The following is a 14,286-nucleotide window of genomic DNA, read 5'->3' on the forward strand; positions in this document are numbered from 1 at the left end:
GAATTTCATTATCCTTTGCCTTTTTCTCTAAGTGCTTACTACATATACTGCTGGTTGACTATAGGGAGTTTCTACCTTTTCCTTCTCTGTAACGTACAAGACAAATCAAGAACAGGGGTTTCACAAAGCGAATATTCAATACTCTTTCTTAACCGACTAGGGTGAGTGTAAACATGATCTCCTTCTTTCCTCAATTGCCGTGATACCCTGACTCATATTACTAGAAATTCAATCTGATGATTCAGTTTCACTTAAGAATTTTGTTTTCTTTTCAGGTATGTTTTATTTTTGGTTTCTCTTATTTCTGTATCTTTTTTGATATTTTAAAAATGATTATTGATGACACTTGTCTCTGCTTTACTATTATTTATTCAGGCCAATTTGGAGATAATATTTCATTTACTTTTACTCTGCTCTCCTGGTGGAAAGGTGAAGGGAATAATGGTGCAGAAAGAAGAAATGATTTTCCCAAAGGCACAGATTGTATCAGTGGTGTAGCTAGGGTAATATAAGCAAGTCTCTTGATTTCCAATCCTGTGCTTTTTATTTATATTTATCATCCTGCACTAATGCTTCTTCATTATTTCTAGTTTTTAGGGTTTCAGAGTGTTCCAAAATGCAACCCAGTAAAATTTTTGAAATGTAATTGAACATCTGTCCGAACAACAGGGTTGGTTCTATCAATTATAATAAGCATTAGAGTGAAAACTGCTTTCTTCTTTAAGGAGAGCTTATACTTGGCAAGTTAACCAGAAGTAAAGCAAAGGAATCTTGCTCACAATACCATGTAGACTGCTAAGGAGGAAAAAAAGTTGTTTACCGCTCTTCGTTGTCACCAGATTGAGCAGAACCATCTCCACAGTTCAAGGGACAGACTTATTTAAAGGACCTCTCTGAGGCCTGACTCAACCAATGTTTGGAAATAGTGCTCAGCCTTAATAATCTTAAGAGTTTAGTAGTGCTTTTTATTTTTATTTATTTATTTTTAAATGTTTGTTTATTTTGAAGGGGGAGGGGCAGAGAGAGAGAGAGAGAGGGAGAGAGAGAATCCTAAGCAGGCTCCATGCTGTCAGCACAGAGCCCGATGATCTCTTGAACCCTGAGATCACAACCTGAGCCAAAATCAAGAGCTGGATGCTTAACTGACTGAACCACCGGGTGCCCCAGTAGTGCTCTCTAAATGGAAAGAATAAATTACTGTTTTCTGGTTCATCTTATTATTTGGGAGAATATGATTGTTTGAAAGCAAGCACCAAGAAGGAAACAACCTGGATCACTCAAGAAAGGGATTAATTTAGAAATACAACATCTTATAACTTTACATCACAAAACCATAAGCTGCATTCCACTAAGTCAGTAGGCTTGACTCTTTCTTACCTGCTCAGCAGCTAGAGCTTCCCCGTAGTTCTCCAGGAAGTTCCCCACGATAACAGAGCCCACAATAGTGAGGCCCTTTCCTGCTTTAAGCTGTGAAGCAAAGGTGAGGAGGCGAGGATGCTTGACGTGTAAGTCTTCATCTAGTTTCAGCAATACAAGCAACTGAGGCCTGTAAAGAGGTTGGCAGGAGGGGGGGTGGGGAAGGAGAAAAGACTTTCGGTTTGGGGAACAGAATGAGGATTCTAGCATTTACTTGAGGAGATCTGGATAAAACATGTAACTGGGCAGAAGGGAGAGATTAAAGGAAAGGAAAGGACAGGATGAGGGTATAGTGATTTTGAATCCTGTATCACTGCAGTATCACTGCAGATTGATCAATCTGCAACAAACAATAAAAATGGTAGAAGTCTAGATCAGACACCACAAGAAGAAAAGGGAATCAAGATGAAGGATTTGGAATTGTTCAAAACAGATATATTACACCAGTTCTTTGAGCCGCCTCAATTCCTTATCCTGTCATCCTGAAGCACACGGTTGGGTGTGTTAACCATGTGCCAAACACCACACCACTAGGCTCTGTTGATTTCTTTACCTCCAGTTTTTAGTGTGTGGAGGTCCTTCCTCCAGCCGAAGCAAAGCAAATCGGGCTGCACTGAGGGACAGCCCACGGATTCCATCACCCCATTCTTTCTCCGCTCTGGGAGAAAAAAAGAAAAGAGTAGAGACAGATTTAAACTACAGGAAGTACAATTTCAAAACATAAAGTTTATTTTTTTTTTATCTAAAAGTAACATATGCACAAGACAGAAAATTAAAACTCATAATAACTAAATGCTCTTTATTAACATAATGAACCCGCTATAAGCAGATCCGTACTGCCATTCAGTGATGGACTGCACTGCACAATAAATAGTTCAAAATAAAGGCTGGAAGGATCACTCATTTGTCCTTCTATGGACCTGTTAAAAGCAATAATGTAAAATAGCAATTTGGAGAATAAAATGACTGCAGACCCAAAGTTCAATTTACTCTGAAAATAATGGAGAGAAAGCGAAACTCAATGTAATCTTCTGAACCAGAGTGTTATTTACTCCTAATTTTTGGAAACTGTTACTGAAGTCTTAGTTGTTACAGTTTTTCAGAATTCTTTTTCATTTCAAAAACAATACCTTGACTGAGGCGATAAGCAAAAGTATTTATATTTGTGTTATACTTTCATACCTATCATTATTATTTCGACATGTCCTTTTAGTTATTTTTTTTCACTGATCTGTTCATATTTTCTCAATAGGTTCCCCTTGTTGTATCTGTAAGCTTGTGTCTTGTAAGACGGCTAGGAGAGTCGGGGATACAAAATTTAGTTACAGATGAATGAGGTTATCTGGATCCTCAATGCAATTTCCATTGGGCTGGCTCTAACCAAACTAGTTGGTGTGGATACTTTTATCAGTAATCAAGGTCACATCCACAAACTCACCCTTGGTACTCGATGTACTTGTAGATCATACCAGCTATCACCATAGCTACAATAGCGTAATACCAGGAAGAAATGAACATCAGAGCCAGACAGATACTCATTCCCATGAAAGAGAGGGCCCTAGAAAATTAAAAACAAAAACACAAACGAAAAAAGTGCTTTCCTAAGCAACTAAAAAAAGAAGCCTATGCTAGAGGTGCTTCTCAAACTGGTGAGAAATTGTTATTAATTTTTTAATTCTAATATATTGCAGAGTGAACTTTTGTAAAATGCAATAAAAAGGATTTGTTAGAAAAATTACTATATGCCTGGATGCTATGACAATGTCAAATTGCTATAAAAGTTTCTAAATGATTTTTCTCAATTTTTATAGTTGTTTTATCGTGGCCTGCGCTGAGGCCCAAACCATCCTTTGTGCTGATGTGTCCCATTGCTGGAAAAACATATAAATAACCATGATTCAACAAAAGTTATCTGTAGTTGTGAGAATAATTAATACCTACTAGGTGAAACAGGGATGGGGCATATAGTCAGAATTATTAACGTGATGATCTCTAACAAAAGTATTTCATGTAGATATTTCATGTAGATATTGATCTTTACCTTATGAATGTTTATTAGCATATGTGTAGAACCCACTGAAGGAAAGCTGGTGTTAGTTTTCTTACTTTACATAAGAGAAACATGGCAGAGAATGATAAAATGCTTGTTTTAAGCAAATAGATTAGGTGAACAATCATGTTTATTGCAGTTCTTCTGTGTACAGAATGAACTTCTTAGCTCTATGATGAATCTCAAAGAATGAGCAGGAGAGCTCAATCTGGAAAGATTAGGCTCCAGTAAAAACAGGATAAAGAGAAAACAAAAGCAAAATAGTAACACAAAAAAGTTCACAGTGAACTTCTGATTAAGGTTAAAGCTAGAAATTGGATTAGAGGCGATAAGATCAGTGAGGATCTAATTTTCTGCCAGATAAAGGTCACATTACTGCTCATCACTGGTAAGTAAAGCCAGGAAAGGGTCAAAGAAAAAGCAAAGAGGAATATAGCAACAGGTCCATATGGGACCTATTAGAGAACCTTTAGCCATGACAGAAAAGAAATGAGGAAGAGATGGGATGGCAGTGAAAAGCGTAATGACTCCTTTAGGACTGAGGAGATGCCAACACAGCAGCAGCGGCTGTAGTGACGTTTCCACTGAGAGTTTCACCACGTAGCAGGCACTGTGCTGAGCACTTCAGATCATCTCAAAGCAACCCTGTGGGATACGTAATACTATCAGTATTACGTGATACTATTCAGTATCAAATGAATAAACTTGAATTCTGTGTGGTTATGTGCTTTGTTAAAAGTTACAAAGCTATGAAACAGTAGAGCTGACATTAAGCTAAGGTCATCTGAAGCTATAGCTCATGCTCTTACCTGCTAAATGAAACTGTCAAAAGAGAGTTCAAGAATGAAAACGGATGACAGTATGAGAATAAAGATAGAAAGGGATGAAGTCCAGTGCTTAGCTAAGAGGTAAACAGAAAACAGATCTGCAAAGGGTAGGTTGGTTTAACCTGAAGAATGCAGCAGGCTGGAAATATTTATTTCATAGTTTTGATCTTTATCCTCAAGTGGGTGTTAGAAGTTATAAAGTGACCTATGAAGAAAACATGGTACGATGATGGAAATTCAGGTAAGCACTGCAAGTCGCAACAGTATGGAATGGCTGACCAAGAAAAATTATATTGACAACCCAGAATCTCCTAGTTTCCTAGTTCAATGATGGGTTCTCTCCCAATGTGGGAAAGAAGAAGAAAAAGAGCAGACTTACCAGTGGTAGTAGCGAAACCGGGGTCTCCAGTTGGGTGTTCGAAGTAATGTTTGCAAGGCACATGCCAAGTTCACAAAGAGGTAACACATGAGGAAAAACCTGGCAGATTAAACAAAGTAAGAGGCATGAATATTACTGTAAAATGATTCTTCAAGGGTTATTTTATTTTTTTGAGTTTATTTATTAATTTTTGAGAGAGAGAGGCAGACAAGAGAATCCCAAGAAGGCTCCATGCTGTCAGCATGAAGCTCAATGTGGGGCTGGAACCTATGAACTGTGAGATCAGACCCTAAGCCAAAATCAAGAGTCAGATGCTCAACTGACTAAGCCACCGGGCATTATTTTAAATGGAGACCTTTGTTGTATTTAAGCCTCTGTTCTAGCCCACTAGCCCCTGATTAAGACTAGGATGTAGAGAAACTCAAACTTCTCCCCACAAACTTGCTCATTTTCCTGTGTTCTCCTTCAGTGAAGACACAACCACTCTTTACCCAGTTGTTCTTGGAAAAATCCCAGTGTCCTCTTTGTTACGCATCCTTGTTCCAAATTGACTTATCAAGTCCTGTGGATTCTACCTATTTACACATTTCTAAACCTTTTCCCTCCTTCCCATCTCTATTACTATTATCTTTGTTCAGGCTCTCATTTATTCCTTGCTGGATTAGTTAAATAAGCTTCCAGTTAGCATTCATTCCCAGCTCAATTTTAGCCTCCTTCACACTTATCTTTTATACCAAATTGATCATTCTAAACCATAAATATGGCCATTCTCTTCTCAAAGGATCATTCCCTCCCTCCAGGTAAAAGTTCTGGGTCTTTTGTGACCTGGCTCTACCTACTTCTCTGCTCAGCTAGCTCACAACAGGCACCCGCCATTCTATTAAGCCAAACTACTTTCAATCCTCAGATGTGCTACATTATCTCATTCCTCAGTTCCTTCACACACATTCCATGCCTGGGACATCTCACTATTCAGTTGCTGAGTTAATCACCAGTCCTCCTTCAAGATGCAAGTAGTAAACCTTTCTTGAGTCTCAGTCCACTTAGGTGCCTCCCTTTAGAGTTCTTATGACGCTGTTCACCTTTACCACAGTTCTCATCACACTGTACAAAGATCACTGGTCTCTTTATCTATCATCAGTTTCTTAGGATTGTGTCATTCGCCTCTGTATTCCTACCATGCTGCCCAGTGCCAGGTAGGTATTAAGTCAACACTAAGTCCCAGCTAAAGGATCCAACCTAACAGTAGCAGTAAAAACTACAACTAGGTGATGATGAATCACAAAGGAAGGAAAAGAACTTTTCAAGTTATACAGGTAGGAAGAAACCATGACAATTTATAAAAGCCTTACACGAAACTTCTTAGCAATATATACTATTTAGGTGCAGTTATACCAGTACTTGGCTCACTCTTTTACCACAACTGTTATACACCTGATGGAAATCAACATGTATTATGTATCATTTAAGCAAGAAAAAGTGAAGAGAGGAACTGGCTCTTACATAGAAAGAATTGGGGCCACAAGATCCAGGGAGGCGATAAGGATTCCCAGCTCTGCAATGGCGGCAGTTAGAAGTAAAGCCCAGGTAGGTTCCCCATTGGCTTTGCTGTGACCAAAAACCTGTACAGAGAAGGGAAATATCAGACACAGGAATGTGGGAAGTGTTTGAGTCAATGCTCCCTGATTCCTCCATGTTACAGTTTCAGATATATGAAAGATGATGGTGTTAACGACTGTTGATATTTCGGGGTGCCTGGGTGGCTCAGTCGGTTGAGCATCCTACTGTGGCTTGCTGCTGTCAGCACGCAGAGCCTGATTTGGATCCTCTGTTCCCCCCTCCCCTCTCCCTGTCCCTCTCCTGCTTACGCTCTCTCAAAAAAAACAAAAAACAAAAAAACCCCAAACCCAAACTCCCAACTGTGATATTTTTAAAAATACGTTTACCCACTCACATATAAACTCATCCCTCATAGAGGTTTAGAGTGTTTTGTACTAAAAACCCAGGTCTTCGTATTATATGCTCTAATAATTCGTAAGCATATGAAGATGACAGTTTCTCATAAAATCTGAGAAAAAAAGAAGAGGGCATGGGAAAGATCACTCACCCTCAGAAAGGGTATGATGTTATCCTTGGCTATAGCCTGGAGCAGCCTTGGTGCACCTGTGAGACTCTGAAGTCCAGCCCCACATGTGGAGAAGAAGGAGCCAATAACAATCACCCATGGGGATGGCCAAGATAAGGTACCCACCACCAGATTACCTTTCACAGCATCCCCAAACCTGGGAGAGAAATAAGAGTGGGGAAATTTAACTGGGAAGTAACTACAGACTGAAAGCCTAGAAAAGTATCACCCAATTTTTTTCTATTTATAATTTTTAGAGAACTGAATGGAGATAGACATGAAAATTAAGAAATGTAAAGGTGGGTAGATTTGATCAAAAGGCTAATTATTAACCTATATTAAGAAAATAACCTGAAGAGCCAGAAAATAAGCTAAGCTTCAATTATAGCTTTTCCCTTCAAAATATCAAAATATCTGCTCTTTGCAGAAAAGTTGGGAAAATACAAAAAATAAAAAGCAGGGAGGAAATCCATCATGATAACATAACTGGTAATATTTAGCACACTTTGTACATTGTAGTCTCTTTACTATGTTTTTTAAAATATAGAGGAGATCACACTATACCTATAATTCCATATTCTTTTTAAACTTACATTTTCCTATGTCATGAAAAGCTCTTTATGAATGAAAATCTTAGTGGTTTTAATAATATTGCATCATAATTTACATAGTCCATTCCTCTAGTGGTTATTTTGTATTATAGAAAATACTGTGATTAACATCTTTGTGCACATATCTACATTCGCACTTCAGGTTTTTTTTTCCTTATGGCAGATTTCTAAGAGGTAGTCATTGCAATAAAAAGGATGAAATCGCATTTCAATATCTTAAAATATTTCAAAATCACTATCTAACTGCTTTCCAGAAAGGTTATAATAAATTTTATTCCCACTGGAAGTATATGAAGGTTTAAGTTTTAAAGCATGTATCTATTTCACACCAGCCTTATATTAAAATTTTAAAAGTCAATGCTAACTTGATGGGTGAAACATGGCATCTCATCTGTTTATTTTTGGTTTCAACCATTTTTATTAAGAATCACACACAAAAAGTAATGTGCAAAAAACAAATGTACATTTCAATAAATTTTCACAAACCATCTATGTAGCTACTATCTAGTCAAGAAATAGAAAACTGCCAGAACCCCAGTCTCTCTTATGCCCACTTGCTATCACTAGCCCTTCCCCCATCACTATCCTGTTAATACTATGTAGTTTTACCTGTTTTTAAACTTTAAATAAATGAAACACAATATATGTGTTTTGTGCTTGGTTTCTTTCACTTAACTTTCTGAAATTCATCCTTTTGTGTGGGTGTATATATAGCTGTGGCTTATTTATTTTCATTGCTCTGATTTCCCATTGCATGAATACATAACTTATCCATTCTACTACTGATGACGTGTGAACTATATCCAGATTTTGACTATTAGTAACAATACTGCTGTGAGAATTCTTGTGCGTGATTCTTAACGCACACGTGCATGAATTTCTGTTGGATCTACCTAGCAGTGGAAGTGCCAGGTCATAAGGTACATGCATGTTCAACTTTAGGAGACAATGACCAACAGTTTTCCAAAGTGGTATTCCAGCTTATACTTTCAATACTTTTTATATTATGGTGTAATTTACCAAACCTCTACGAACCCATATATTTTCAGTGACAATAGTATAGTAATAGTAAACTGTGCTACTTATTTTTGTCAGCAATATGTATATATTATTTACTGGGGTTCCTGTCCTAAAAGAACTCAATCTAGTCAGGGAGAGTGATATGAAAAGCTACAATACATATATATGGTAAGTGTAATACTGTAGTGGCTAAACAAGGAGGGGAGTGGGTATCTCTGCTGGGTAAGTATGGGAAAGCTTCACAGGACAGAAGACATTTAGTCTAGTCTTCAAGGATTCATGTGGCTGCCAGGCGGGAGTTACCCATTCTAAGCAAAGGAAACCGCACAGACAAATGTGTGGCTGGATGGGAATCTGAAACAAGGCATATTTAACTTCAAGTTATGGCTAGAGCACGTGGACTTTATGAGGGAATGATGGGAGATGACATAAGAAAAAGGTAAACAGGGCCGGACTGAAGTAATGGGCTTGGCAGGCTGTGAAGCAGGAAGGTTTGTATGATCTCATTTTGTGTTGTAGAAAAATCATTCTGGTGGCAGCATGGAAGAAGGATTAGAAGGTGATAAAACTGAAAGAGAGGTAATTACAATAATCCAGGAAAAAGATCCTGAAGGTCTGTGCAAAGGGATGGGGATAAAGAGCGAAAAGGAGATCTATTAAGATGAAAGGTGGAATTCACAGGGCTTAGAAACCAACTGGATGAGGGAACTGGGGAAAGTCTAGGATGGCACCTACATTTCTGTTTTGAGAAAGGGTGAATGGTGAGGCTTGTAATTCCTCCAGACGGGGAAAATGGGAAGAGATCTAGCAGATTTAGGGGAAAGATTTTTCTAAGAATCTCTTACAAAAACTTGTTTTTTGCTCATAGGTGTGAGGAAAGGAAAAACACCCAGCAGCCTTCATGAACGAAATGAAGAAAATTCCAAGATTTTATTTAGAATGCTAAACAGACACATACTTATATCTCATAGAAGAGATGCTAGAAAGAGATGCTAGAGACACTTCAAAGTTTTTGTTCTGTTTGTTTTTTTAACGTGCTTTCCTCTACTTTTGGTCTTAGTTTTCCAACAGCTTTTAATGTACTACACACAAGTCCTTGTTATTCAGACAAATTCACTACTTCATGAAAGAGCTATATTCATGGCATCTCACTTATTTATAACAATGTAACTAGTACTTATTATTCACTAACCTTTTTGGGAACTATATACATATATTTTCTAATTGTTAGTCACGATATAAACCTCAGGTTAGGTTTTGAGTTTATGACCATCTTGGGGGCAGTGATCTGATATACTGGAAGACAGACACACAAATATTACAAAGAAATCAACTACTCACTTGTCTCTGAGAACAACACCTTCAATACAGGCACCAAAAAGGACAACATTGCTTAAATCTACCATACTGAGAGTCAAGGAAACTGACCTCTAACCCTCTGAAATAGTAAGCAGACACACAGGATATTTCTTCTATCAATAAAATTAGTTGGTAGATTCACTATTGTAAATTTTTCCTTGAATTTTAGAGATGAGGTGGGTAGATTACCTAGTGAGAAGTGAGCTGATAGAAAGCAGACATCTTTATTACTAGGATAAAAATATTGATGGCCCTCATTCCACAGATGCGCCTATGACTAAAACTCAAATTGGATTCAAGACAAGGATACAGACAAAGGAGGTGGTCAGGATGGCGAGAATAGTGCCAATGGGAATAGACTTTTGAGCATCTTTCAGATCTCCAGATCTGTTTGATCCAGCCATGATACCTTTAGAGAAGGAAAAAAGAACAAATTAATTTCTTAGTTCCTGGACACTTTGATATTCATACTGATACCAAAGACTGGTATCTGAGAAGCCTGTGTCTTTTTTTTTTTTTTTTTAATTTTTTTTTTCAACGTTTTTTATTTATTTTTGGGACAGAGAGAGACAGAGCATGAACGGGGGAGGGGCAGAGAGAGAGGGAGACACAGAATCGGAAACAGGCTCCAGGCTCTGAGCCATCAGCCCAGAGCCCGACGCGGGGCTCGAACTCACGGACCGCGAGATCGTGACCTGGCTGAAGTCGGACGCTTAACCGACTGCGCCACCCAGGCGCCCCTGAGAAGCCTGTGTCTTAAGGAAAATCACTCTCTGGGTCTGATAACTTCTAAAATAGATAACAGCCCTTCTGCTTACCTGTGACAGAAGGAAAGAAGATCCCCACCAGAAGAGTAAAAGAGGTGGTGATGTCAACAAGGACATACTCATGGTTTAAGCTGCCCAAGACATCAGAAGATTTGGCTGAGGGCTTTTCAATGATCTCTCCCTTTGGTAGGTAATTACTCCAAAGATTCTCTGTAGAGGGAAGAAAAAGGTATATAAGCAACAGAAGTATGGAAAGAAGGTAATTCATTTTCTACCTAAACAACATTCTAAATCAGATTCCTCATTTCTAGTGTTTGAAGGTATGTTTGTTTCTACATGAACACGTGTATATATTACATAATAAAACACAAATAAAAACCTAATGCTCTTTCTCAAATGGTTCAAATGTAATATGACAAAAGGCTTTGGTACATACAAATACAGTTAAATTTACAAATGCAAATTAGTAAAAGTTAATCAGACTAAAGATGGGTGCCCCGCAAAGCCTATTTTCTAAAAATTAGTAATCAATGCTATTTCTAACACCTTAGTATAAACCTGCTTACATGCAAAGAAATTGTGCCAAACATTTAAGACAGAAGTCACTTAAGCAAAGAGCTTCAGAAATCGGGCTGAGTTAGGAAAACACACATGTGCATGTGGGGACACTGAAATAGTTCCATTCTAGCTGTCACTGTGGGAAGAACATTGGCAACTTTACAGTAACACAGAATATTTTATTACTTTATCCCAGTTCAAAAAGCGATTGGCTTAGCTCTGCTCTCTAAAGGTGGGAAATTTTAACAGAAAACACCGCAAGGAGTCCTGAAAAAGGAGAAGTTCACTAACAGAAAAGCAGAAAGAAGCTGAATTACGAACTGTGTGCTGAGCTTAAGCAGGGAAGTGATACAATGGCAGTGAGGCGTCATGGACAATATAAGAGTCTAAGATTGAAAGGCCCACTTTCCTCAGAAACAAATAAAAAACTTGTTCAAATACCTCCTAACTTACCTGTAATGACACCACTAGCCAATCCAGGAATGCCCTGGATTGAAGTGACATTATTGTGAACAAAGTATTCATCACAGGTGGCATTGAAAAACTGACTTGAGTTACAGAAGAAGCCCCATAACCTTGATGGTACTGTCATGTTGTTAATTTCCTTGGTCTTAGAGCAAATATCAATGTGTCTTGATGAAAGGGTGCGGTTACCCAGCATGCAGACCCTAAGTGAAAAGAGAGAGAAAGATGAAGCAAGGGGGTAAAAACGTTTAAGAAAAGAAGATAGGTTAGAAATAGGTTAGTAAATTAGATTAGCAAAGTTAAAAAACAAAACAAAACAAAACACCTCATATCTCTAAGAGCTTTTACTGTCATGGATGGGAAAAGAACTAACATTTATTGACTCATTCTGTAAATGGGGATTTAAATTTTCTGCAATTTAATCCTCACAGGCACCTCACAAAATATGCATGAGTATTTCCATGCTGTGGATGGAGGAACTGAAGTTTAGGGAGATAACGCAGTCTACTCGAGTGGCAGTGACAGAATTCAAATACAAAAACTATCTGAAGACACAGTACTTACTCATCTTCCAAATTTTCTAGGTTATTAACCAATTGTTAGGCCTAAAAGAATCCCAGAGTCCTTTTGTTCTTCTGACAAAAAAAATTTTCCCCTATTTTTTTGGCCTAGAAAAGCCTTATGTTCCTAAAAACCCCTTTGAAAATGTTCTGCTAAAGGTCAAACTTTCTGGCTACCGTTTTGAGAAAAACAGCTTGGCTGAAATAGAAGGCACATCCCACTATGGCCTAAGAGAAAACTATTTTTGAACGTAAGCCTAGACCCAGTGGGAGTGAGGGTATTTAAGGATATTACAAATAATAACTGCTGATTTTATTTTTTTCTTTAACCCGGAGCTATAAATATGAACAAAAGAACAATACACCCACAGTTAAAGTAACTCTCAAGAGGAACAAAGCAACTTTTCAAATCTGCAAAATGACAGCATACATGCATAATGAGCCATGTACCCATTACTCAGCTTCGATAACTCAACACTGCACAGTCTGGTTTAGTGTTCCTCTAGGGAATTCTGTCTTGTTTTGCTGGAATATTTTAAAGAAAATACCACACATCATGACCTTTTACCCACCAAAAGAGAGAAGAATCAAAGAAGAACTTAAGGCAAAGTGGAATTTCTCAAGTGAAGACATCCAGTAGCCTTCAGTACTTTCGGCTAGTTGTAGCCCATAAATGAGCAGACTAAAAACTGATGATGGAATTTATCACTGACATCATTTAGCATAGTAGAAGAAATACTGCACCAGGAGTTAGGAAATCAAAGTGTTCATGTTTGTGCTCTGCCATTAACTAACTTTTGGGCAAGTCATTTAATCTCTATGGATCTGTCTTTTCATCTTGAAAAAACTACTTTTCTGTAATCAGGTTTAATGAACATAGGACTGATAAATTTGATACCTGATAATCCAGATGCTTCTTAAAGACAATCTCTGTAGCAAGATTACAAACACTCAGTGCTGGTTAGTCCCTATGCCACTAGTCAAACAGAGAACAGGTGACCTGGGAGTCACCTATCTGCACAAATCCATTGCTACTTCAAAAAATATACTTTAATGTACTTGTACTACTTATGGTAAGGAATACAATCTCTCTAGAGAGATATATATGCAAATATGATATGTATTCCTCTTTATTTTATAAGTAGAAAGTCTGCTATGATATTAACAGCAAAATAAAAAGGGTAATTACAAATATTTAAATAGGAGCTAAGGTTTCTTTGACTCTCTTGATATTTCATTAATAACAGGAATCCAACTTTTGAATACTTTACAAAGCTTGCCAGTAATAACTATATTATTTGCAAAGCTCTTCATGAATAGTTTAAGCAAGCACAACCATTATAAGGAGGTTTTAAAACAAAACTCAGTATCTACATCCAAATGATGGTTACAGCTGCCAGTTCTATGCCTGGGACATAAGGAAGAGGATTGACATGACATTGTTTGCGGGGAGGCTTCCTGCCTAGATGCTAACTGAGCTTATCCACAAGTGAAATCTCAGGGACACTGTGAAATTGTACTTGAAGTGGTCACATCACCAGATATTGTCAATGACTACCCAGTAATGATGGCCGGTAAGAGGCAGACACGTACGGGAAGTGTGGAGGGGCAAAAGAAGACTTGATGGCTCCAGCATAGATGGCCAAGATGGACACAATGACACAGGCCAGGAAAAGTGAGGCAAACTTGTTCACATAGCGCACACCGATGAATACCACCAATACCATGAGAACCAAGAACGCGGTGCCATAGACACGCATGTTATTTAGCATGGCTGCTGATTCCTTGAGCGCATCATCGCTACGAAAGATGGCAGCTCGGGGGACAATATATACCTGTTAAGTGAAAGAAGTAGAAAACGAGGTCATTTTATAGTCATCAAGTAAAAGGGCTGTTGTAATTTGCATTTATTTTCACAAAGTAAAGAAAAGCTAAGATAGAAAATGACTGGAGACTTAACCTATTCCTGCAAAAACTGGATAGCATTGATCTTTTTTTTTTTTTTTTTTTAAGGCTACATGTTGTTCTGAATATCTGCATTTCCCAAAGGAAACAGCAAAGAATGCATTAGTAATTTATTCGAAGGGTTATGTAAAATAATTATAATGATTACCTTAGGTCCTACCTTATTATTCCTACTTACCTCTCA

General features: G+C 37.9%; 1 protein-coding gene across 3 annotated transcripts in view; it reads right to left on the bottom strand.

Moving 5' to 3' along the window:
* Positions 1–14,286, bottom strand: part of SLC12A6 (solute carrier family 12 member 6) — an 87,746-nt gene that overhangs the window by 8,422 nt on the left and 65,038 nt on the right. For all 3 annotated transcript variants that reach the window (XM_019832715.3, XM_003987308.6, XM_011283087.4), the window contains 11 exons: positions 13,731–13,972; positions 11,566–11,780; positions 10,606–10,764; positions 10,098–10,196; positions 9,770–9,827; positions 6,780–6,954; positions 6,176–6,294; positions 4,673–4,771; positions 2,855–2,974; positions 1,970–2,074; positions 1,378–1,546 (listed from right to left, as the gene is read on the bottom strand). In XM_019832715.3, the coding sequence (XP_019688274.1) occupies positions 1,378–1,546; positions 1,970–2,074; positions 2,855–2,974; positions 4,673–4,771; positions 6,176–6,294; positions 6,780–6,954; positions 9,770–9,827; positions 10,098–10,196; positions 10,606–10,764; positions 11,566–11,780; positions 13,731–13,972 (1,560 nt within the window). The remainder of the gene's footprint in view (positions 1–1,377; positions 1,547–1,969; positions 2,075–2,854; positions 2,975–4,672; positions 4,772–6,175; positions 6,295–6,779; positions 6,955–9,769; positions 9,828–10,097; positions 10,197–10,605; positions 10,765–11,565; positions 11,781–13,730; positions 13,973–14,286) is intronic.

The sequence above is a fragment of the Felis catus genome, chromosome B3 (assembly GCF_018350175.1).
Source record: "Felis catus isolate Fca126 chromosome B3, F.catus_Fca126_mat1.0, whole genome shotgun sequence".
Taxonomy (NCBI): domain Eukaryota; kingdom Metazoa; phylum Chordata; class Mammalia; order Carnivora; family Felidae; genus Felis; species Felis catus.